Source organism: Mercenaria mercenaria, unplaced genomic scaffold (genome assembly GCF_021730395.1).
Source record: "Mercenaria mercenaria strain notata unplaced genomic scaffold, MADL_Memer_1 contig_3933, whole genome shotgun sequence".
NCBI classification, from domain to species: domain Eukaryota; kingdom Metazoa; phylum Mollusca; class Bivalvia; order Venerida; family Veneridae; genus Mercenaria; species Mercenaria mercenaria.
The window spans coordinates 29,631-53,652 of NW_026462121.1; the positions used below are offsets into that span (position 1 = coordinate 29,631).

Sequence of the window (24,022 nt, forward strand, 5' to 3'; positions counted from 1 at the left end):
GCAGGTATATACCCCAGTGGGTTAGCTCTAGAGGCTAGTATCTCGACATTTTGAGTTCATAAAATGCATACACATGACATCAATGCTATACCGCACTTTTGAGAGACGAAAAACCTTCAAGACAGTTAGACAAAAACGCAAAAAAGCAGCACTCGCATTTATTATTTTAAGATATACTAGGAACTTCTTGGACTTTTAGCTTTGTTAAAGATTTTGAGAAGTACATGAAAATGAAGAAACTCTTAGATTCAGACACCTATTAAACTTCTTATATTGTATCTATTTTGACATAATGTGATCACAAGCAAAGGGATATATGCCGATAACTCTTTTTGTTTTGGTCGGGTTTAACGCCGAATCGACAAAATTATAGGTCATTTGGCGGCTTTCCAGCTTTGATGGTTGAAGGAAACCCTAGGTGACCCTCCTTGAATTATTTCATCACGGGCGGTCACCTGGGTAGAACCACCCACCTTCACATGCTGAGAACATCATTGCAAGTTAGATCAACAGAAAATCTCGCCAAGAAGACTAGTTCTCGGTTCGAATTCACGTTAAAAATGATATTTCATTTTTAGGCATGAAAACATCATTCAAAGAAAACATAAAGACGAAATAGTCTGTAAAATACATTAACGTACTTTTCAAAAAAAAAAAAAAAATAATAATAAAAACGAAAAACATATTTCCAAAAATACATAAGAAAGACATTTCTAAAAGACGTGAACCCACCATCCAAGAACTACAAAACAGACGTCACAGAAAGACGCCCTAACAACCAAAAATGTTTTATTGGTTTGATGGGACGTGGGGTGGTCATTTTGTATTGTCCTTCCTGTTATGGAATTAAAATATGACAAATTCAATTTACTTTTACTCTCCACGAAACTGAACACTTTGTTTTAAATACCCATTTTAAGGCGTCATAAACGTCATTATCCTAATGCACTGGAGTAGTCCAAACCCAAATAATTGGTGACTTGAATAGTTTCGTCCCGCAAATATCCTTTTCATCTGTAGGAACGAGAAGAAGTCAAATTAAGCTGTATGTGAAGGATTGGACGTTTGTAGAACTTCCTCTCATTTGTTATGGAGAAACTATAATGCAAATTTGTATGCTGGAGCATTGTCATATCAAATTTAATATACCTCATTCCTGGCCGCAACTTTCGGAAGGATCTTTTCAGTTTCCTTAACACTGTCTCATGATATGACTTGTCCCCGAATTGTGAAGAAACCTTTTTAATTAACAACGCGTGTCCTAGCCATGTTTTACAGTACCTTTCGTCGCTAATATACAGTTGCTAACTTTCCGTTGTGGTTCATTAATACAGAATATTAGGTTACTGTCTTTCTTATCTAAGTTTATCCACCGAGGTGAAGAAAGGTTTATCCACCCTGAGACTTATCGAGGGGAATAAACCTGTCGGAGACGAGGTGGATAAACTTAAGTTAAGAAAGACGGTAACCTAATATTATTTTTATGCAGCAGCCAATAAAGTTTGCGTTAACATATATTGCTAAAAATGTTTTTCGATACAGAAATAATCCATACAGAATTTTACTCGTAAATTCCTACGCCTTTGCTTGATTCAGTTACACATGATTCCTTACAATCAAACATTATTCCTCTCGCTTTGCATTTTTGTATCATAAATCATCGGTGCTAACAGGCATTCGAATACAAAACATGCAGAGTGATTTTGTCTCGAAAAAAATACAACCGAAAACCATCTCGAATTCAAATGCTCGCAGTCTATGCCTTTATTTACTCCATTTACATGCAAGGCATTGTGAAGTTAATGAAATTCCTTTCACCATGAATGGTTTAGATCCAACAATTACAATAAAAGATTGCATAAATCTGGTATTTCTGTAAATTTCTAACTAGAAATGAGTAAACGCCACAATACACAAAGTCAAGGCCGATTCACCCACAGGTGCCCGTCCAGTCTTGGTGCCCATATGGGTGCCGCCCCCCATAACCCCTCTCCCCTAAAAAAGTTTAAAAAAACACTGTTTTAGTCCGAAAACGATTTTTTTTTGAAAAAAAAAGTCCGATACACCCTTTGGTTGTTCCACAGCGTGTCCTTGTAAACCTCCATAGCGCTACGGCAAGACAAACACCTTTTCAATATAAGAGTGTATAGGAGAAAAAAAAATCAAAAATATTGTTTTCGTTTTTGGTTTAAAACTTTTTTTTCAACTTTTTAGGGGGCGGCACCAATATGGGCACCAACACTGGACGGGCACCTGTGAATTCACACAGATTCACCGTATCATTCCCTTTTGAGGTATACTAGGATATAATCAACTTATTTTTGATATCTTTACCGTGGCTGTCTTCATAAAATGATGAAATGTTTTAGCTTCGAACTCCTGGCCCAGTTTACGCTGCCTAGAAAAAGTAGTCCGTCATTTGTATTGACAGTCTAAAGCTCTATTGATTGAAGAAAAACCAAATTAAAACAGCAGGCAGATATCAGCCTGGTAAATGCATATTGGAAGGATAAAAGTTTTTTTCAATGTTAAATTGGCGGTATCGATATTTGAAAAAAAAAAAAAAACTTCCTTTGATCCAATTTCGACCATATCTTCAAATCAGATTCTGTAAGTGAGGAATCAATAGGGACAGAATTCAATTTGTGTTGAAGGCACTCGCTACAGTTTTTCCGGACGGGTCGATATTTACCCCAACACCGTGCCAATTTGGTTGTGTTTCTAATCGGTGTAGCTCACTACAGAGTTGGAGCGGTTGTCTGCGCATGCCCGGAAGTGATTATCTAATGTCGCGTACGGCAAAAATTCGCAAATTATTGTATGTTCGCATGCATTTAATGTAAAATATGTATAATATACTGACTAAATGTTAGGGTAAGTATCACCATGATTACAAAATATATACATTTAAAGTACATTTAGTTCAAATTGCTTTAATCCGACATATACTGGAGTCTGTAATTTATACCAGCGCTCCAACTCTGCATTGAGTCATAGCTGATTCTAATCCCGTACCGTACCCATACCGTACATCCGTATTCGTAAACTATAGGTTTTGTTCGGAGAAAGGCGGAAACTTTCATCGTTCTATGACATCAAAATGCTTCACTTTATTAAGAAATCTGCAGTTTGATAATTTGATATATCTCTAAGTCATTTGCTCAAACACTGAAAGCGTATTTCGTACCAACCTGCGTTGTATAAATGCCCGCCACACCCCACCTCGTTGTAATTTGATTTAAGCGAAATCTAATATGGTAACCTATCAATTTTCTTTTTGTTATAGATTAGGTAGACATTACCAAAGCTGAGTTTGATTAAATTCCATTATGTGAAACTCGATAAAATAGCAGAAGTACCAACTTAAAATTGACAAAAATATGTAAAAATAGCCCTTGGGTCTGCTGAACAAGTATTCATTTCTTAAAAGTTTACAAAATCATTTTCTTTTGATTTCTCTGGGCATGCTTCAAATAGATATATTGTTTTCCGTTATAAAAATGCTTAGATATCAAATTTGTGCTGATTATTGTACTTTACTGAAATATATTTTAGGATTATAGAAATTTTGAAAATGTTAAAAATAGCACCATATCTAGGGGCAAATTAAATTGAAACAAAGCTGGTGACCTAGTATTTTTATTTCGTTTTTCAATACGTCATAACATGATCTTTTAATACAAAACGTTTAATCAAAATCTATTATTTAGAAAAAAACGAAGCAAATGCGCAATAAAAAATATTGTTAATATAATTATGTTTATATCTTTGAAAAATTGTAACAATTGCAACTATGTCAAAAACTATTGTTTAAACCAAAACTATTGTTCTCATAACATTGTTTCCGGCCGAACGGAAAACTGTACATGACATAATTAATATAGCTTATGTTCCTCCTTTATCATGAAACATAGTGTTCAGTTCCATGAAGAGTACTTTGATGGAATGTCATAAAAGAAAGGCAGATACTTTCTAAATAAACTTATATATAGTTTTCTACTCAATCCTTTATGTTTATATATTTGCAAAATTGTAACAATTGCAACTATGTCAATAAATACTGTTTATTAGTAAACCAAAAGTATTGTTCTCAACGTATATTTTTCGATCGAATGGAAAACTGTACATAACACAACTAACATAGCTTATGTTCTTCCTTTGTCATGTATCAAATGATATATTGATACGATAAAATGTAGAGTATTTGTACCTTCAAATATATTTAAAAATCATGATGACTCTATTTTGATTTATAACTCTCACTGTGGACTTACAACCGAGCAGTTTGAGAAATTTCTTCCGCGCTTGTGGTTCTTATAAAACCAATGAGTCTACATAGAGCCACACATTACTGTTTTCCGGGACGATCACTTGTCTGTTACTGTCATATCGTCTATTTAGGTAGTTTTTACGATATTTTATTATTCTGGTGTGCACGTCAATTATTTTCTGATATTTACAAACTTTGTCAAGAAGACATTTAAAGCCGTAAAATATCAATAATATTGAACGTACACTTATATATAACCGATTTCGGTATAACTCAGAATATATCTTTCATAATGAGGAATCGTAACATATGATTCATTTACATAAATGGCAAACTAATTCCCGTGACACAATATACTTCAAATGCATATGCAGTGATATCCTTGAATAAACTTAAATGTACAAACTATTCTTACAGTTTTCATCATTTTTGAACAAAATACGTAAACTGAAAGAATCAAGACTTAAGTACCACCAAAACAAAATCTTTTCTTTTTATTTTAACATAGACAAAAATATATTTACAATTTACAGAGAAATTTAGAGTTCATTAAAAAATCAAAGGCACTGTTATGTCCGCCTTTTGAACCTCATTGGTAAATGCTGATCTTCAATTGTAGCGTGTGCGTATTCTTGTCTTCAATAATAATAATAATACCAGTAATTATAATAGCTGAAATGATATTTGGTGACATTTTTCCGGACTGGTAGCACCAGTTATTATCTGGTGCTGCCATCGGGATAACATCGATACCCAGCCAAGCTGAAAGTGAAGAGGGCAATTTACCTTTATTGTAACTAATGTCTTGAATAATAACATATTTTGCAACTGATTCTTTAAGCCGTATGGTGAATGGAAAAAAAAAACACTTGCCCTCTGGATTCAATACGGTTACGGAACTATACACAGAGTATCATTATTTATTGAATGCCTCTTGTAAAGTTCGACAAATACAATACCCACACTGCTGATGGATAATAAAAAATTATTAGGTAAAAGCATTTTGAGTACATCTAATACTATCAGATTTTTCTATAATCTAAATAAACACGGCAGTTACAAACATGCACTTAATACACTACAGTCCCTACCCGTATTTCATCTATGAACTCTGTACCCGTTTAGCTATGCCATATGAAATGCTTGCTTTGCGAAAGGAAATTCGTTCGGGTAGTGTACAAGTATTTTCATACATAAATGCAAGGTTTAAACTTTATGAAACGATAAAAGATTTTAAATATCACGATAAACGAATAGTTGATCTTATAATCGCACCGAAACAATTATAGGTCATGCGATTGATAACCTTTTTTGTTAGTTTAAGGTATTAGGTCACTAATAGTAATGTTTACAAAATGGCCTTTGCTTGGTATATTCTGAAAGGTAACCGTGTTTTGCACTATTTTGCAAATTCTAATCAACTTTTACCGTGCCGTTTTTTATAAATTTTGAATAACTTACGGTATCTCCTCAAGCTCAAGTAGAGACAAATTTCAAAGTGATAGCCACTATTCAAAACGTTTGCAGAGAACTCATTTTACCATTAATTTCAATAGAAGAAACATAAAACTATTGGTAACCAATTATAAAACACAAAATAGAAATGTTAATATCATTTTTTCTATGGTGTCTCAAGTAAACGGATTTAATGAGACAGAATTCATACTTAAACATTGAAAAAATAATTTTGTTTTTTGTTTTTGTTGGATTTAACGTCGCACCGACACATGATAGGTCATACGGCGACTTTCCAGCTTTGATGGTGGAGGAAGACCCCAGGTGCCCCTCCGTGCATTATTTCATCACGAGCGGGTACCTGGGTAGAACCACCGACCTTCCGTATTGAAAAAATAAGGTCAAATAATGTGTTTCTGTTTTGAATTTTGCTTACTCCATTTAAAAATAACCTTAGGGAAGACGTAAAACCTACCTAAATTTCTTCCACAATATATAATCTGAGTGAAAGCAAAATAGAGAACTTTCACCGTGCGTAACTCAATATTTTTAAAGATGTGTAACTCTACCCCTTCTGTTTAAGTAGTAAATTCTCTTTGAACACCAAAAAATCGCTTATAAGATTCACCTTTTCCCATTTTTGTACAAAACATCAATAATAAGTCTTGAAAGAAGTAAAAACTTACTAGTACAAAAGGAAAATAAAGAAAGAAAAATTTGGTCCCGGTAGGACTTGAACCTACGCCCCCCTAAGAATTGCAGTAAAAGTAGGTTTATGGTAGGAATTAAATACTCTTCAAAAAGGAGGTTCTCTATTAGTGATCTAATACCTTAAGGGCGCTTCAGATGCCTGACAAGGTGTGTGAAAAGATTTTGGGTTTCTTCATACAACGAATTCATGTGACTTTATTTGAATTAACTATATAGGCTTTCACGTTGCCCTAATGCAGAAAGTTCTGTACATGTAAACTACTAAACGATGCAAGCACAGAGCAGAACGATAAATTTAGTACTGAGCATGTAAATTTTAAGCAAGTCTTTAACATCAAGCAAATTCTTGTATATAAAATGTGTAAACTTCAAGCAAACATTAATTTACTAAAATGACAATAGATCACCGAAGTCATATCCATATAACTAACACACAGTCAATTCTAGTGCCATTGCTTTGAAATGTTATATATCTTATTACATAACTTGTGCAGTCTAAATTTATTTTAAAGACAGATTACAACATTAAATTAAGATGAATGATAAACGCGTTAAACTGTAATAGCGACTTATCATTTATTGTGTCAATGTCAACTATTTCTTTCTAATGTTCTTGTTAGTTTTATTTTTTTGTTAGGTTTTTCCTTTTCCTTGAGCTACTCCCTTTGCTAGCATGGGCCCATCCTTATGAAGATAAACTGCCGGCCATACGACGTAATCCAGACGTTTCCCCGATTGTGTGTAAGGTTTGAACTTGTTTGTATCGAAAGGAATGTCGTCACCCACATCCATAAATTCAATGTGCACGGGTGGTTCATGCCTGCACATTGACCAGCAGATGTTCATGCACTTCTGAATATATGAAACAACAGTCTCTTGTTTCTGCTGATCAATACCAAGTTCCTGTACAATGATGTCACTTCCGGCCTGAAAACAAAGATACGTTATTCTACTGTACGATTCGCTAAATATCTATTACCGTGTTCCGTGACGTCATAAATATGAAATTATACGTCCTCAATCGGGCGTAACAAACTGGACTGAATTTTGACATACATTTAATTGTTGTCAATTCAAGTTTTGGGAAAAATATATGTCTTCCATATATTATGCTGTGAGAATTCAATTCCGTCTAAATTTTCTAACCGAGATAGTTGAAAAGTATCTGATAAATGCTATACCCTTTCCACTTTTTCCGAGAGATGCACCTCAAAAAACTTCCTTGCTTCCACAATGTTTTTCTTCTGTTCTTTTCGGAGCAGTTCGAAATCAGATTCAAGTTTCATTTTCTTAAAACAACATGAAATGGAATTAGTGATACTATAATTATCAATTTATGAGGAAAATGAACATATCTATAGCAAGTATTTATTTTAAGGATCTGATATATTGTAACATCTAATATTCGGTTGCTCTACATACTGAACAGCTACAAATGAATATTTACTGTGTCGCTTGTTTGCCATTTCATTTTAAGAATATGCGTAAAAACATTTTCTGATAAAATTTTATAAAAAATGTCGTACCATTTGCTTTGGCTCTTCGTCGTCTTTTCTTTCGTGACCCTATAAATATTTTCATAATAACAAATAGAGATGCTTTAGTAGTGTTATGATTAATACCCCAAAGTGCCGCAATGTAAGAGAAAATGAAATAAAACATCGGGTTTTAAAAGCCTAAGGGCGCATAACCCTGCAGTACCTCAACTGAACCGACGTTGATGCAGTAATCAATAAAAATGTAAAAATTAGTTCGCGTCACAATCTTCTAAGACTTATATGCAGTAAAAACATCTGGCTAAGTCATGGGGTGCATAACTCTTTAATACCTCAACTGATCAAAAAATATGCGACGTTAGGCATATCTACACTTCATGGCTATCATGGGTATGAAGTATCGAAACTATAAAAGTAGTTCACGCCCCAATATCTAATATACCAATAAAGCCGTTGTCACATTCCGGCAAGTTTAAGACACATAACTACAATGTTTGAACCAGCCTAAAGTGATAATTTGCACTATGCTTCAATTGAATCTCTTTTAAAAGAGTTTAATTGCTGTCCGACTATTGTCCGTTTGGGTTCGAATTACCAGTCTGTACATGATTCCCTCTCAATCAGCTACAAATTGAAACTACTAAATTATATATGATTTTTTTTTCATATAGAAAGAGCAGCATATGGACAATTAAGTATCAAAATTAAATATAGTCAAAATTTCAAACATAGCTTCAATCATTCAAATGGGTTTTATATATGTTTATGTGTCTACTTATATATTTTAACAAATGTATAAATATAAGGTCATCTCTCTTTGGAAAAAGGATCATACAGAAAAGTAAATCATTGTCAGTGCATAACTTTAGCGCAAAAGTTTGTTGCTTTCCTATGGAATTAAGTTTATTTATAGCTGTTATAATACATGCTAAATATTAGTTGAAATGATTGCTTTTTCAGAACACTGCTTGATTGAATTTTTAGCACAAATCTATTCCTCAGATGGAAGTTACTTTGGTTATAATGTTCAGCATTTTCGCCCATGACACATGAGAATATTACATTACTAAATATGAAAAACTCAAAAAAAAGTGCTGATATTGTATCTGCTATACGTAGTTATATAACACGTACAGGCTAGGTTCGATTATTGACGCTAACTTTGGTACTTAATTTAAAACATATATATTTACCTGTTCTCTGGTAGTGGATATTTCTTCATGGCGTTCGTTTTCTTTCGATTCTTTCAGCTGAAAAAAGAAGAGCATTAATAAAGGAATGGGGTCATCAACATTAACAGAATGACACGATTACTTCTAAGGTGAAATCTTGCGATTATATTTTACACAAATATATAAAGAAAACACTTTTGGACCTAATATGCCATAAGTATAGCAAATAGTAGAATCTAAGTGTTCAACAATCATCATTTAAGATGCATCAAATGAATCTAATGGTAACAATTATAGCGGTTTCAATGTGGCTGGTTTTACCACTGAAAGGTAATTAAAAAATCAATATAGTGTCTGTATAGGTGGTATTCTGTTAAACAGATATATGTATACATGTGAATAGAACCCGTGATCCTGTAGGAGCAGAAATAATATCAAAACAAACTTTCAGCACAGGGTGGTTTTTATGACCGCCATATAGCATTAAAGGGCGTACTAGCTATTCTTGTTTTCGTTTTTAATAAATAAATATCTCTGCACCACGAAATGTTTTTAAATCATTATAAATTCGCTCGCCTCGGGGACCCATTTTGTAATATAATCAAGAACAAGATTTTTAATTAAATCTGATGGATGCTCCAAGAAAAACACACAGTATCGGAATACTGGGAATAAACATTCAATAAATGAAAGTGAATAGTACAAAAGAATTATTGCAGATATGCTAACTATATCCGTTTGCAGGGAAAAATGACATCCAGCTAGCGATGGGATTCTCATTCCCCGCTATCCATTGGGTTTATAAATCCCTGTCCTATGCAGGCAGGCATTTTAATTGTTATTCACTTAAAATTCGATGTTAAAATTTGAAAACAATACATGAGATATATTGATAATATTGTTTAACATTCAACACAACATTTTTGCCTACTTAGTGAGGAAAGTATATATTTGCCTGATTCCAATCTTTTCCTAGCGTCAAGCCTTGCCGAAGTCAGCATGAACTTTAATGGCGACACTTTAGTTATAGTCTTGTATATCGCCATCAATTATATACATTTTGTAATATATTCGCCATCCGGGATCTATATTAATAAGGTAGGCAAGAAAACTGATCTTGCATGTCTGCTTGTGGATGAGAGCTGTTTTCCAAACCGTGAAAGAAATCCCTTAAACGCTTAGATTCCAATTCCATGCTGACTACCTCTGGTAGGGAAAACCCTGTCTTAAACAGGCCGATATGTACTTTCTTACCAGCAGGAAAGGTACACAACTAAACTTATCTGATCTCGTGCCGGTACCTGTCCTTTCCTGGACTAATACCGATTCAAAAAATGTATTACAATTCAGTTGCGTAAGACATTACGGGTCATATTATGACGTTATAGACTATATGCAATGCATGATGCCGCCATTTTTTGTAAGATAAAATAAATTGACCATTACCGATTCAATATTGTTGGCAGAGACTATTTCCAGATTCTTGTATTCAGTGTTTGGACCATTTCCGTCCATGTCAGCTTCGGAATGGGGCGCCGAATCAATATCTGGTTCTGTCTGAAATATAATTGAGATATGGTTACGTTTAATATGCGTGTGCAAAACGTAGTACTGATTCGAACGTTTGTTATGGTTGGTTACACACCAGTAGCATAAACATTGAAATAGGTTTTTAAACTCATTTTTGTTCATGTATATTATAATGTTTCTTTTGCTACTGATGTTTCAAATGTACAAACTTTCAGTGTATATCTTGTTCATTTTCTTTAGAGTTTAGGACGATTATTTTGTATAGTACAAAAAGCAATTGGTGTAATGACTTTATTTTTTCTTAAATTCAAAGAAGGAATTCAACGGCTGAGAAATAGTCTATTCATATTCACGCTGCTACTATTTTACATATAAACGACATTACAATCGAAATATGTTGCAAGGAAATAACGTGTTTTAACAAACTTAACACTACAAACTGGTTTTAAAGCGCGAAATAATTTTCTCTGAAATTATTCCACGCAAGCTATACCATTTTCGTCGCTTCTGGATTAATTAAAATATGTTTATGCCTTGTTGATGTATCCATGTGACGTAGAAAATATTTTATAACTGTATATTCTCTCTCACTCTCTCTCTCAATAAAATATGAGAAACAACAAACAGAACAGCCAATATAAAGTATCTACACAAACAAATGAATCAAACGCGTCTTAATTGTGAAAGGGCAACTTACATTTTGTATCAAGGCGGGTCCATGTGCGTCTTCAAAACCTTTATCAGCGGTATCTGTCATGGAGTTACCATTCTGTGTAATAAGGGTAACAAGTTAATAGACAGAGCAAATAAAAATACCAATGCAGACCGACATGATGACATTTCATAATCTGATAGTTTGTTTGAGCTTTGCATGTAATTCTTTGTTATGTTGCAGAATCTAGATATAAGTAATATATATAGTAATATATCATCACACAGGGCTTAGGACATTGCAAAGGAGTTTTCAGGCTATTTCTTGGACGATTTTAATTTTAATGTTAAAAAAACCTATTTTACGGTGATATGTTTAGAACATGCATTTATTTATTAAAATAAGATTCAATTATCTCGTTCTCACGAAATCTTATTTCGATCGCACGAAGTCTTATATCGAGGGCACGATAAAGTATCTAGTTCATGTCATAAAGTTTTTATATCAAAATCAATTTAAGTCATGCACTATCTGTCAGACAAAGTTCTAGTACTATGTCTGAGGAACATAAATCAAAATATTTTCAAGACATTGATCGAAAACTGTTTTTGTTTTAACAGTCACTCTGAAATTTACGTTTATACTACTACCTCAAAATCATTCACCACTCAAGAGAAACACAAATAATTATTAAGTTTTATATTCATAGGTCAAAGCATTTTTTTGCCCGCCCGCTTAGCTCAAAAGGTAGAGCGCAGATGTACGAATTGCGGAGTCGCGAGTTCGAGCCCCCTGCGAGTCGTATGTTCTCTGTGACGATTTGATAAAAGAAATCGTGTCTGAAATTATTCCTCCTACATTTCTGATTCATGTGGGGAAGTTGGCAGTTACTTGCGGAGAACAACTTTGTACTGATACAGAATCCAGGAACGCTAGTTAAGTGCCCGCCGTTACAAATGAAATAGTGTTGAAAAACGGCGTTAAACCAAAAACAACCAACTAACCAAAGCATTCTTATACGCCCGAAAACATTATGTCCGTCCGTCCATTAGCAGTTTCCTGTCTGCTACCCTATGAAGGATATCAAAGAAACTTAACACAAATGTTCACCACATCGAGACGATAGGCAGAGCGCATGTTCTGGATTGCTCGCTTCAAGGCCAAGGTCACACTTAGGGGTCAATTGTCATACCTTTGGTCGTATATTGCTCCGCATTGCGGAGCTCTTGTTAAGTTATCGACCGGAAATGAAACTGCTACCAGCCGAACAGATGGTGGACAAGGGCCTTCGTTTTGACGTGTAGAAACGTCATAGTGCTGCTTTAATGAAATTGACCGTCTTAAGGACGCTCGCTACAGTTTCGTTTTTTTTTTTCAATAATAGATTTTGATGAAATCTTTTGTATTAAAAGATCATGTTATGATGTATTGAAAAATGAAATAAAAATACTAGGTCACCAGCTTTGTTTCAATTTAATTTGCCCCTAGTTATGGTGATATTTTTAACATTTTTCAAAATTTCTTTAATCCTAAAATATATTTCAGTAAAGTACAATAATCAGCATAAATTTGATATCTAAGCATTTTTATAACGGAAAACAATATTATCTATTTGACACATGCGCAGAGAAATCAAAAGAAAATGATTTTGTAAAGAAAGGAATACTTCTTCAGCAGACCCAAGGGCTATTTTTGCATATTTTTGTCAATTTTCAGTTGGTACTTCTGCTATTTTATCGAGTTTAACATAACAGAATTTTATCAAACTCTGCACATACCTTTGGTATTGTCTACCTAATCTAAAACAAAAAGAAAATTGATAGGTCACCATATTAGATTTCGCTTAAATCAAATTACAACGAGGTGGGGTGTGGCGGGTATTTATACAACGCAGGTTGGTACGAAATACTCTTTCAGTGTTTGAGCAAATGACTTAGAGATATATCAGATATATCATCAAACGGCAGATTTCTTAATAAGCGGATTTTAAATTGTTTCTGAAGCATTTTGATGTCATAGAACGATGAAAGTTTCCGCCTTTCTCCGAACAAAACCTACAGTTTACGAATACGGATGTACGGTATGGGTACGGTACGGGATTACTGAGAAACAGCTGTGACTCAATGCAGGGTTGGAGCGCCGGTATAAATTACAGACTCCAGAATATGGCGGATTGAAGCAATTTGAACTAAATGTACCTTAAATGTATATATTTTGTAACCATGGTGATACTTACCCTAACATTTAGTCAGTATATTATACATATTTTACATTAGATGCATGCGAACATACAATAATTTGCGAATTTTTGCCGTACGCGATATTAGATAATCACTTCCGGGCATGCGCAGAAGACCGCTCCAACTCTGTAGTGAGCTACATCGATTAGAAGGCATACAGACACTAAATAGAAAAATGGCGCGAAAATAAATGGTAGTCGCATAATGGCGGATACAAATAGTCCTCAGTTGTTTTGCTCTGTAGAGCTATTTTCCTTATTTTCTTTGCAATTTTTTTGCTAAAATCACATGACAGATCTATGCTTGACATGTAGGTAACATTTTCACAATGAAATAACAACATGACAAAATAATGCATGGAAACTTAGATCATACACCACCAGTATAATTTGGGGGTCTCATTTTTTAACTGATTTTGCAGTTTGTGTGTTTGACTGAAATTATTTTTCTTGCATCAAACATGACCCCCACTTTTCTTTTGATTTTTAGTTAGCACTGACAATATTCTTCAAGAAAATGTAAGTTACAGAAATTTAAAATGGGTCCTGATGTGTGCTGCGGTCATTGGAAATAGGTCAATTTTATATAGAATAAAGAACAACAACTATTTAGTGTGTTATAACCTAGAAACACAACCAAATTGGCACGGTGTTGGGGTAAATATCGACCCGTCCGGAAAAACTGTAGCGAGTGCCTTTAATACATTCAAGCTATTTGTAGCAGAGGGTAAAATATTAAACACTCTTTTAAAACCGTTTCAAGTATCGTTATCAGAAGGCAAATTCCATATATTCGTCTCAGTCTCTTTATAAGTAAATATTCTTACTTTGGTTTCTTATATTAAATGTATACAATAACAAAAGGGATAACTGTTGCGGTAAACATAATATATGAATCGTATTGAAATAAAGGTTTTTCTCATTAAATTATTTATGTTGTCAACTGGGTCCTTTAGAAAAAAGCACAAAGCTAGCTAGAACGAAAATGTTTGTTTTTCAAGGTATGATTATGTCTCTGAATTCTATACAATGACAATCCTAAGATGGCTTTTTACTAATCTTGTTTATATACTACTTTTGGTACTTTATATGAAAGATCGTTAAAGATCAGTCCGTTATCCGTTATAATTTGCGCTAATTTAACAAGACAAACAATTATAGATAGTTTGCGTTTCGCTCAGTCAGTGCCAAGCATAATTTGTTTACTTGCAAGTAGTATCAATGTGCGGTTCGTTCAGAAACTTCTTTGGTGAATAAAGTTTGAAGTATTGATGATCTATATGTAAAGCAACTGAACCTATATGATAAATGTATTGACTTTAACTTACCTCCAGGCTTGGTTTCTTCTCAAGACCTTCCCCGGAAGATGATAGAGCATTGCTTATTATATTATGGTCATTCTGTATAAAATGGTGAAAGAAATGGTAAATAAAATTTAACAATATCACCAGTGAATCAAACAAACCACCAATTGTGATGAACACAGTATGAACTAGCTGTATTTAAACACTTTTCTTTCAAATGCTAGAAAGTATAAGACTGATAATGAGAAAATATGGACATCTATACTTTAGCAGCATGTTTAAGTTTTATCTGTATCTATAAACCCAAATGAAATCTTAGGTGTCTTTAACTTACCGCAGCCAGACTTGATTTCTTCTTAAGGCCTTCCCCGGAAGATGATGGAGCATTGCTTATTATATTATGGTCATTCTGTATAAAATGGTTAAAGAAATAGAAAATAAAATTTAACAATATCACCATTGAATCAAACAAACCATTGATTAAGATGAACATAGTATGAACTAGCTGAATTTAAACACTTTTCTTTCAAATGCTAGAAAATATAATATGGTTAATGATATAATATGGATATCTATACTTAAGCTTTACATTTAAGTTTTAAATACTTTCTAGTTTTACAACACGGCACTTAACGCCAGAGAAATATACCATATCTGGTTGCATATATGGATTTTACTTGTAACGAGAGGGAAAACTGTTTGATTACAAAACGTATTAATAAAAGTATATATATGCATGCAAATGTGTGCAAGATCATTTAACGGACGAAATCATTTTTCAAGTATTGTTTGTATCATTATAGTTCATGTATCACGTAGTTTATGCAATGTATATGTGCACTAGAATTCCGCTCAAGCCAATCCTATGGGTAGTGAGGTGTTTTGTGCATTTCAGTACATCACAAAAGCAGAATCTGTCAAACCGAGCCAGTGTTTCATCTGTTTAATTGCGTTTTATACTTCCAAAATAAATACCTTCTTAAATTTACATTTTAAATTTGCTCATACCCATTCAGTTTTCTCTGCTTCTTCAGTCTTAGTTCCATGTTTTGGATTGTCCGAATATTTGACAGCTTCCAAATGGGTTATCTGATCTACATCGGTTTCCGTCTGAAATATAAAACATGTAATGGACAGTCGAGTATAAATCTGAACTCGGACCATGAAATAGGATAAAACCTATAGCTCTGTAATATGTTTCTTTTGGAAGCTGTGCTGCGCAAATGTAAACATAAATAATTTTGTTTGTGTGTATGAGCAGAAATTAATGTATTAATTCGTATTTTTTGTGGACTATTTCGAAACGGGTTAGAGTACCATTTCATTTTTCTGCAATTTGACATCGTAACAACTACTAGTATAAATATTTTAGTGTGTGTAATTTTCAAAACTGTTTATTAAGTAATGTGAAAGACATTTGAAAAGACAACTACATTGGAAGATAAGTATAGTCCAATTATGCCTGTAATTCAATTTGGCCGAAATCTTGTGTTTCATTAAAACTTTTCCAGAATTATGAATGTTCTTACAAGTATAACACACCACAAGCACTTTCATGATCAGGTGAGATAAAATGAATAAGAGTATAATTTGTGATTCCTTGCGCTACAAATTCATATTTGATGTTCTGGCCGCGAACTACAAAACACAAAGGAATAAATTATGAGAAATTTTGCTTTGATTTATCGGTATTTTAACAAGACAAATGGTGCGTGTACTCTCCTTAGATAAAAACAGGTAATTCAGAGACCAAATGGTAACACTTTCGACACAGACACGGACACATACCAATGTAGTAATACTGCCGGTATCGGCTTTTACACCATCAGTTTCATGTTTTGGAATGCTGTCGTCATTGTCAGCGTCAAAACGGGGACCCTTTGCTTCGTCTTGGTCTGTCTGAAATGAGAAACTAACAAGTGAGGAAAACTTTGGGTTGATTAGGTAATTCATCTGCATGAAATGAAAATATTAAGGAGCCAATTTTATCTTCATCTGTATTATTAGTATTACTTATACTTTAAATTACTGTTTATTAATGAGTGCTAATCAAAGATAACGAAGGAAGCCAATAATTTGTTGAGAACTTATTATAAGTGATTGTTGAAATGTATTGTACGGTTTATTTCTTTTAATGTCAGCTTGAGCTACTTATATAATACAGCTGTGACAAACTCTTTGTATAATAGTCATGGTAGTAGGCCTATATGCTACAGAACAGGCGTTTATTTGTCGTATTCGCGAATATGACTTTGTATACTTCAACGAAGCCAATTCATTTGTATAAATATGAAGGAGCTCTATACAAGGACGTTATAAATTATGATTAATATCAACATATCAAGCGGTTTATCAGAAGGAGTCTTAGAAATATTGTATGTTTTTTCGACCGAAGTCAAACATCTAACTGTTAAAACGAAATGATTAGTACATTTTTGAGAAAGGCAAACTAATGAATAAAACAGAAAACCTAATAATAACAAAAATGGAATGTAAACCTAGGTAGTTAAAATATTTTTAACTAGTTACTGCTTCTAACCACGTTTGGAGAACATCAATCCAGTAGTAAATATTTCTTTTAATTTAAACTAACTCTGCTTGCGTCTCCTGCATGAAGTTAAGCGAAACCACTCGAACAGATCCATGTAAAGATGTTACAGATGGAAGTTCAGTACAGAACAATCAAGCATTCATGAAAAGAAGACATCTTCAGGTTTTTGTAACACAATGATAGCTCGCAGGTCAGTTTTCAGTTAATTAATTGTGTTTATTTTATCTGTTATTGATTTTGGTAGATAATCCTGATAATTCTTACAAATGATATGCATTCTGTTTACATGCGTAGGTCATTGTTGGTATTTACTACTCAAGCAAATTTCGTAACATCGGAGTGTTTTATCCATTACGTTTTGGCCTAAATGACTTTGTTTACTATTATTACCGATCAGATATTACAAAATTGTCAAAAGAAATTGATTTGGTCAGCCTTAATTACTTTATTTTTGTTTTCGATGGAATTTTTGTTAATTGGCCAGAAATGTTAATTACTTTGTTTACCTGTTCATCATATTGTTGTTGTTTACAATTTATACAAAATGAATCACCGTTGAATGTTTTATCTATTAGATTTGACCCTAATTATTTTGTTTGTTTCGGTAACAGTTATTTATTTACGAAAATACACAATGATGATTGATTCTACATCAGTTGTTTACTATTATATGAGTACATAATGGACGTTTTGATTGACATGTTTTGAAATTGCTTCGAATATTTTGAAATACTTGTAAACATGTTATTGCGTTGTAGTTTGTAAAAAAGGTATAAATACTCAGAGAATTAAGAGAAGATAGGAGAATGGGGAGAGGAGGACTGAGTCAAGAAAAGAGAGGACTGAGTTAAGAATCAAGAAGTTAGAAATGTTTTACAAAACTGGGATCGGATAATTGGAGTTCGGATCGGTTCAGATCAGCTCGGTTAAGTTCAGTTTTGGGCTCGGGTTTAAGAGCGGGTTAAAAATAAATGTGGAAGTTTTAGGACTGATTATTATGATATAGAACTTTTTGACTGAAGAATACAAATTTATTAAGAGTTTGACGCGGGAAAATACTATTTAAAAAGCTGATGCATTTATACCTGAATTGACTATTAGTATAGTTGACGTCTGTATAACCTTGTAAATAAAACCGAGTGTGAAAAACTGCTGACTTTCTCAATCTATGCAACCAGTGTGGTGTTACATTTTTGTTCTTTTTTTCAACATTGGTGGCCCCAAATGCAGTTAAGCGAAACCAAGGTCACTGCTTAACAAGTTCGTCAAACGCCCACTCATGTCTTTCATTCTTATCCTTTCCTTAGTATCATGTTAACTTGTTGTTATAAATATACAAATCTATGTTATGTACTCTTGGGAATAAATATGTTTAAACTAAACGCCCACTCATAAACTAGTAAGAAGAAATCATTTAAAGTTTTTTTTGTCTATTTCAGCTCTTACATATTTTAACTGTCGCCAAGTAAGGAAAACGTGTATACTCTTAAAGAATGTTTATCCGAGATGCAAGATTCTGCAGACCTAGTTTAGTGAAGATCTTCATGTGGTAGAAAGTCATTTAAAAATGTATCTGCAAGTAATTTAGCTGCATTATTCCCTAAAGGAGTTCGAGTAGAACCATTTGAGCAAACTTCAGATTAGTCTGTACAAGGCTGTTACAGAACAAGTTTGATAAAGATGCATTACTCTGTTTATTAGAAAAAATAATATTTTAAGTGTTTTTTTTCTATATTTAAATTCAAAAGTTCTTGAAAGGGATCAGGTGGGACCACTTGAACGTATATGAGAGAGAGGTTTTATTTAAGGACGATCAGAAACTGTTGATGAAAAATTGTTAAAAAAAGCGATTTATTTCTATGGTAGCCAAACAAATTTTACAAGCCTCAGAGAAATCACTACATGAATGTAACAGACCAAGTTAGATGACGATATATTAAGCGTTTCACAAACTGAAGGTGTTTAAGGCGTTTTCCAATTTTAGCAGAAGCAGCAAGATGTTCATACAAGGAAGCTGTAGTACAAGTGTTGGGAAGATGCAGAAGTCATTTTAATGTGTTTCTATTTTTAGCTATAGTGCCCCTAAAATCACGAGAAGAAGTCGTTAAATGTTGTTCTTTTACAGCTGTGTAAACAAGCCTACTCCAGGGCTTCAAGTTTGGTGGAGATTCACTTTTTTCGTGAAAAGTATTTGTTTTAAAAGCTTTTGTGGCCCCCAAAAAGAGGAATTTATAAGTTTACACAGGACGACACCCACCCAGGGCCTTTAGTTTAACTGAGTTAAAATAACGAAACCATTAGACACCGCCTTGAAACGTTTAGTGACAAAGACATCACTTGTGAATGTCAGCTTGTTTAATATGTTTTGAACACAATGCAGTGTAAACAATCTAAAAGCAGTGCATATTTTGTGATTTATCGCTTTTAAGTTATCGATTGCAATTCTTTATTTGATGGTGGGATGAATTCTCAAATGTGAGACTCTGTGACGTTTTTTCTTCTTTTCGTGCTTAAACGGGCTCAGGCAGTTGCTCTTTGTCTTGCATAGTCGTGCCCTTAAAAGCTATGTTATCGCATTCCAAGCAGGATATCCTGATAGAAAAAAATCGTTTTACACCCCGGAGTGAAAAAGACCAGCCAATGTGAAATGATTGAAAATGTAATTTTGAAATTATCTTCAGAGTTAATCTTCAAAGTTAATCTCAATGTTTATTGCAACTTACAATTAAACGAATCGAATATACACTCGAAAAAAACATTACGAAGTCATAACCATTAACAACAAAGCCCAAACAAAATGTACCTCTGTAGATGTTCCCGGTTTAGGTGATGTTGTGCGAGATATTTTGCCATTTAAACGTCCTTTTGGTTCTTGTTTTGAAGAATGTCTTGACTTTAAAGTCAGTGTAGAAAAACTCTTTTTGATAGATTCAGCATGCTTTTCCGACAGCTCGTTGCATAACCCGTTTGCCCGCTAAAACATCAAATGCAAACTTTAATATGCTTGTATCTATTTTAGGCAGAATGAAGTACCATTAATTGTAAAATTTTAAGATATACCACATCGTAAGTTACATACACCATAGTTAGTATATTTTTCATCACATCCTAACTCCCAGTGCTAAATCCCATTTAGATAGGCCAAAAAGGTACATAACTAGAGATGCTTTTGAGAAAAGTGCATGTCACCCACAACTGCCCCTATGAAAAAATGTCTAGTTTCTCTAGATGGTTTAGACAAGTGGATCCAATTAGATGCTCTGGATGAGTGGATCCAATCAGTAATTCAAGGGCCACAAATCAAAAGTGCCTGGGCGGATTTAGCTAGTTATCGAACTTGGCTAAGGTCTTATGGCCAAACACATTTTGTTCATGTTTGGTGAAGATCGGATGAGAAATGCTCGACTTAGAGAGCGGACAAGAGTAAAAAGGCGGATTGTTTTGGTAATTCAAGGGCTGTAACTTCAAAATGCCTAGACCGATTTGACTAGTTAGTAAACTTGGCCGAGGCCTCATAGTCAAACACATTTTGTTCAAGTTTGGTGAAGATTGGATGAGAAATGTTCGAATAAGAGTGCGGACAAGAGTAAAAAGGCCGATCTTTGGTAATTCAAGGGCCATAACTCCAAGATGGCTAGTTATCAAACCTGGCCGAGGTCTTATGGTCAAACACATTTTGTTTAAGTTTGGTGAAAATCTGATGAGAACTGTTCGACTTAGAATACGGACAAGCTTTGTGACAAACACACACACACACACACACACACACACACACACACACACACACACACACACAGACTGGAGATAACAATGTAAACTTTCCAGGAAATGTGTGTTTTTTTTTCTGAAAATATTTCCGCAATAAATAATATTTTGTGAAAATATTTTAGCGCAATATTTCGGGTTAATGCTCGAAACTGCCATGAGATGCTTGGTAGCTATCATGAAAATATTAACTTTCTATGAAAGTTGTGCAATATTCTGAAAACATTATCGCATTTTTTTTCCAGATAATTGTTTTCTGAAAATGTTTAAAATTCCGTAACTGCAACGTCAGCTATAAATAGAACACGATGATATCAATCAGTTACTGGCGCCAGACTTTTAAGTTTGCAGTCTACAGTATCTACTGCATGATGGTGGTAACTTTAAACGTGTTCTATCGATTCAGTTGGGTGCTATAAAAATATATATATCAAGATAATATGGTCAAACATATTTCCAGGAAACTTTTCAGAAATGTTCGAAATATTAAGATATCTTTTTCTAGCTAATAAATGGCATTTGTGTGCACTATCGCAAAATGTATCGAGATAATAATGTAAATTATCGCAGTAATATTTGCAGAAAACTTTCGACTATTGAGATAATCTTTTCATAAAACTTCGCTTTATTACATATTTATAGATAATTTACATTATTTTCTCGATACTTTTTGTGTAAGTGCCAACAACTGCCATTTATTAGCTAGATCACTATCCTTGATACTTTCAGAAATTTTCTTGATATTTCGAACTTCTCTGAAAAGTTTATCTCAATAGCCTAATGCTTCCTGGAAATAAAGGGCATATCGAGAAAAAAAATATTACCATAATGTTTTCAGAAAATGCACAACTGCGCTATATAGTCTAAAATAACTGAGCATCTCGTGGCAGTTCCAAGTATTAACGTGAAATTTTGCTCTAAAACACTTTCAGGAAATGAATAAAAATATCTAGAAAATACTGATTATTACTGAAATGTTTTCAGAAAAAAAAATGAACACATTTCTGGGAAAGTTTACAAATTATCGTGATATCTACCTAGCTGCCTCGTGGCAGAAATATGTCACTATATCAAACATTAGCATATGTACAAGTCAATTGTTACGTTAAAACGTCCGTATGACAAATTAGCTGGTAAAATCTGAATTATTAGACACAACAATATCAATTTCAATCTTAAAAGTTGTTTAATGTAACGGGCGTAGATGCTTCGATCGAAGTAACCTTGTTGAAGATTCATTTATTACAAGTTATATTACCGGAAAGAAATTTGGTTTGCGTTGTGATACCGAGACCGTACATCTTAAATGTAATATTTGCCATCACATGCTAAAAATGTTACAAACAATGTGTTAGTAAGAAAAATCAAAATGAATTAAAACTGCTTTGTACGGAAACGTTTATGGGCCTCGCAATGTCGTGTTAGATAACGCAGATTTCGACATATTTTCGCGAGAAATCTACATATTATCACAGAAAGTCGATATATCTTATTGACATGTTGCATTCCTTTTTTCAATGTTTAATCATTTTTACTCGAGATTCGTGTAGGGTGTAATGATATCTCGACATATTATGTCGATATAAACCATCTCTTTCTTGATTTTCTAACGCAAATTCTCGAATTAACCCGACTATATATAAACAAAGTCACTTCAATGACAGTGACCAGGGGCGTAGGAAAGGTGAGGTTGGGTTAAGGATTCAGTATGTATGCGTGGATCTTGGGTCTCGTCAAGCAGAGTTTTGTTTGTTTGTTTTGGATTTAACGCCGTTTTTCAACAGCATTTCAGTTAAGTAACGGCGGGCAGTTAACCTAACCAGTGTTCCTGGATTCTGTACCAGTACAAACCTGTTCTCCGCAAGTAACTGCCAACTTCCCTACATGAATCAGAGGTGAAGGACTAATGATATCAGACACAATGTCGTTTATCAAATAGTCACGGAGAACATACGCCCGCCCGAGTATCGAACTCGCGGCCCCCAGGTCTGTAGACCAACGCTCTTACCTATTGAGCTAAGCGGGTGGGCTAGTAATAATTCAGGTGGTACCGTATAAACATACAAATGTTTTTTTGTCATCAACATAATATCAATTTGTTACTTGTTCGTCTTTGTCACATATTTTATCATCATGTTAATTGTGTACATCAATGTGAAATAAACGTATGCTTTGCATAACGTTCTGGTATATGTTTCGGGCCACTTTCATCAGCATCATTGATGTTACTTTTTTCGTTTCGGCGGAAAACACTTCGATCCATATGTTTACCATTTTGAGAAATGTTACGCTGATGATATTATACATGTCTAGGTGTGTAACGTCTTTCCACGTACGCTTCAATTATCATAATTTTTCTTTTTTTCAAATACTGTCGTCATATGGAACATGCTCTGATCCGAAATAGTTCTGCCCGCGCTTCAGTATTTCAAGCAGGCAGTAAACCAACAAACATGTAGTTTGTTGTAACAAAGTGTATTATTAACCTAATTTTACAGGATGGAAAAAAAATGAAATAACTAACATGCAAGTAAAATGCTTTAAGACGGCAAATGAAACGTTCATACATGTGTTATACAATTGTAGGGTAGAAAACATACCATAGTTATACAAACTTCACCGTCTATATTCAGTGAAGGCGCAAATCCAATTCAGAACTAAGAACAAATAAATTGTTTCGTAAAATATATATCATACAAATTAAATACGTTAGATAATTATGCATTTCACTCAAGACAGTATAAACAAGGGCTCAATGTGCCAAAAATTTCGTTTTCACGTAATTTTTAGGTATACAGTATCAGATATAGCTACATAGACACGTTCAATTATCAACGTAATTGAATATTTACGGCGCGAAATTTCACGTAGTCGACG

General features: G+C 33.8%; 1 protein-coding gene across 1 annotated transcript in view; it reads right to left on the reverse strand.

Moving 5' to 3' along the window:
* Positions 1-3,631: 3,631 nt before the first annotated feature.
* LOC128553545 (uncharacterized) overlaps positions 3,632-24,022 on the reverse strand; it is a 30,625-nt gene continuing 10,234 nt past the window's right edge. Inside the window, exons 7-17 of the mRNA XM_053534729.1 lie at positions 20,184-20,354; positions 16,618-16,728; positions 15,838-15,939; positions 15,164-15,238; positions 14,854-14,925; positions 11,332-11,403; positions 10,551-10,661; positions 9,126-9,182; positions 7,963-8,001; positions 7,618-7,725; positions 3,632-7,363 (exon numbers count right to left, since the gene is read on the reverse strand). Coding sequence (XP_053390704.1) covers positions 7,070-7,363; positions 7,618-7,725; positions 7,963-8,001; positions 9,126-9,182; positions 10,551-10,661; positions 11,332-11,403; positions 14,854-14,925; positions 15,164-15,238; positions 15,838-15,939; positions 16,618-16,728; positions 20,184-20,354 — 1,212 coding nt within the window. The 3' untranslated portion in view covers positions 3,632-7,069. The remainder of the gene's footprint in view (positions 7,364-7,617; positions 7,726-7,962; positions 8,002-9,125; positions 9,183-10,550; positions 10,662-11,331; positions 11,404-14,853; positions 14,926-15,163; positions 15,239-15,837; positions 15,940-16,617; positions 16,729-20,183; positions 20,355-24,022) is intronic.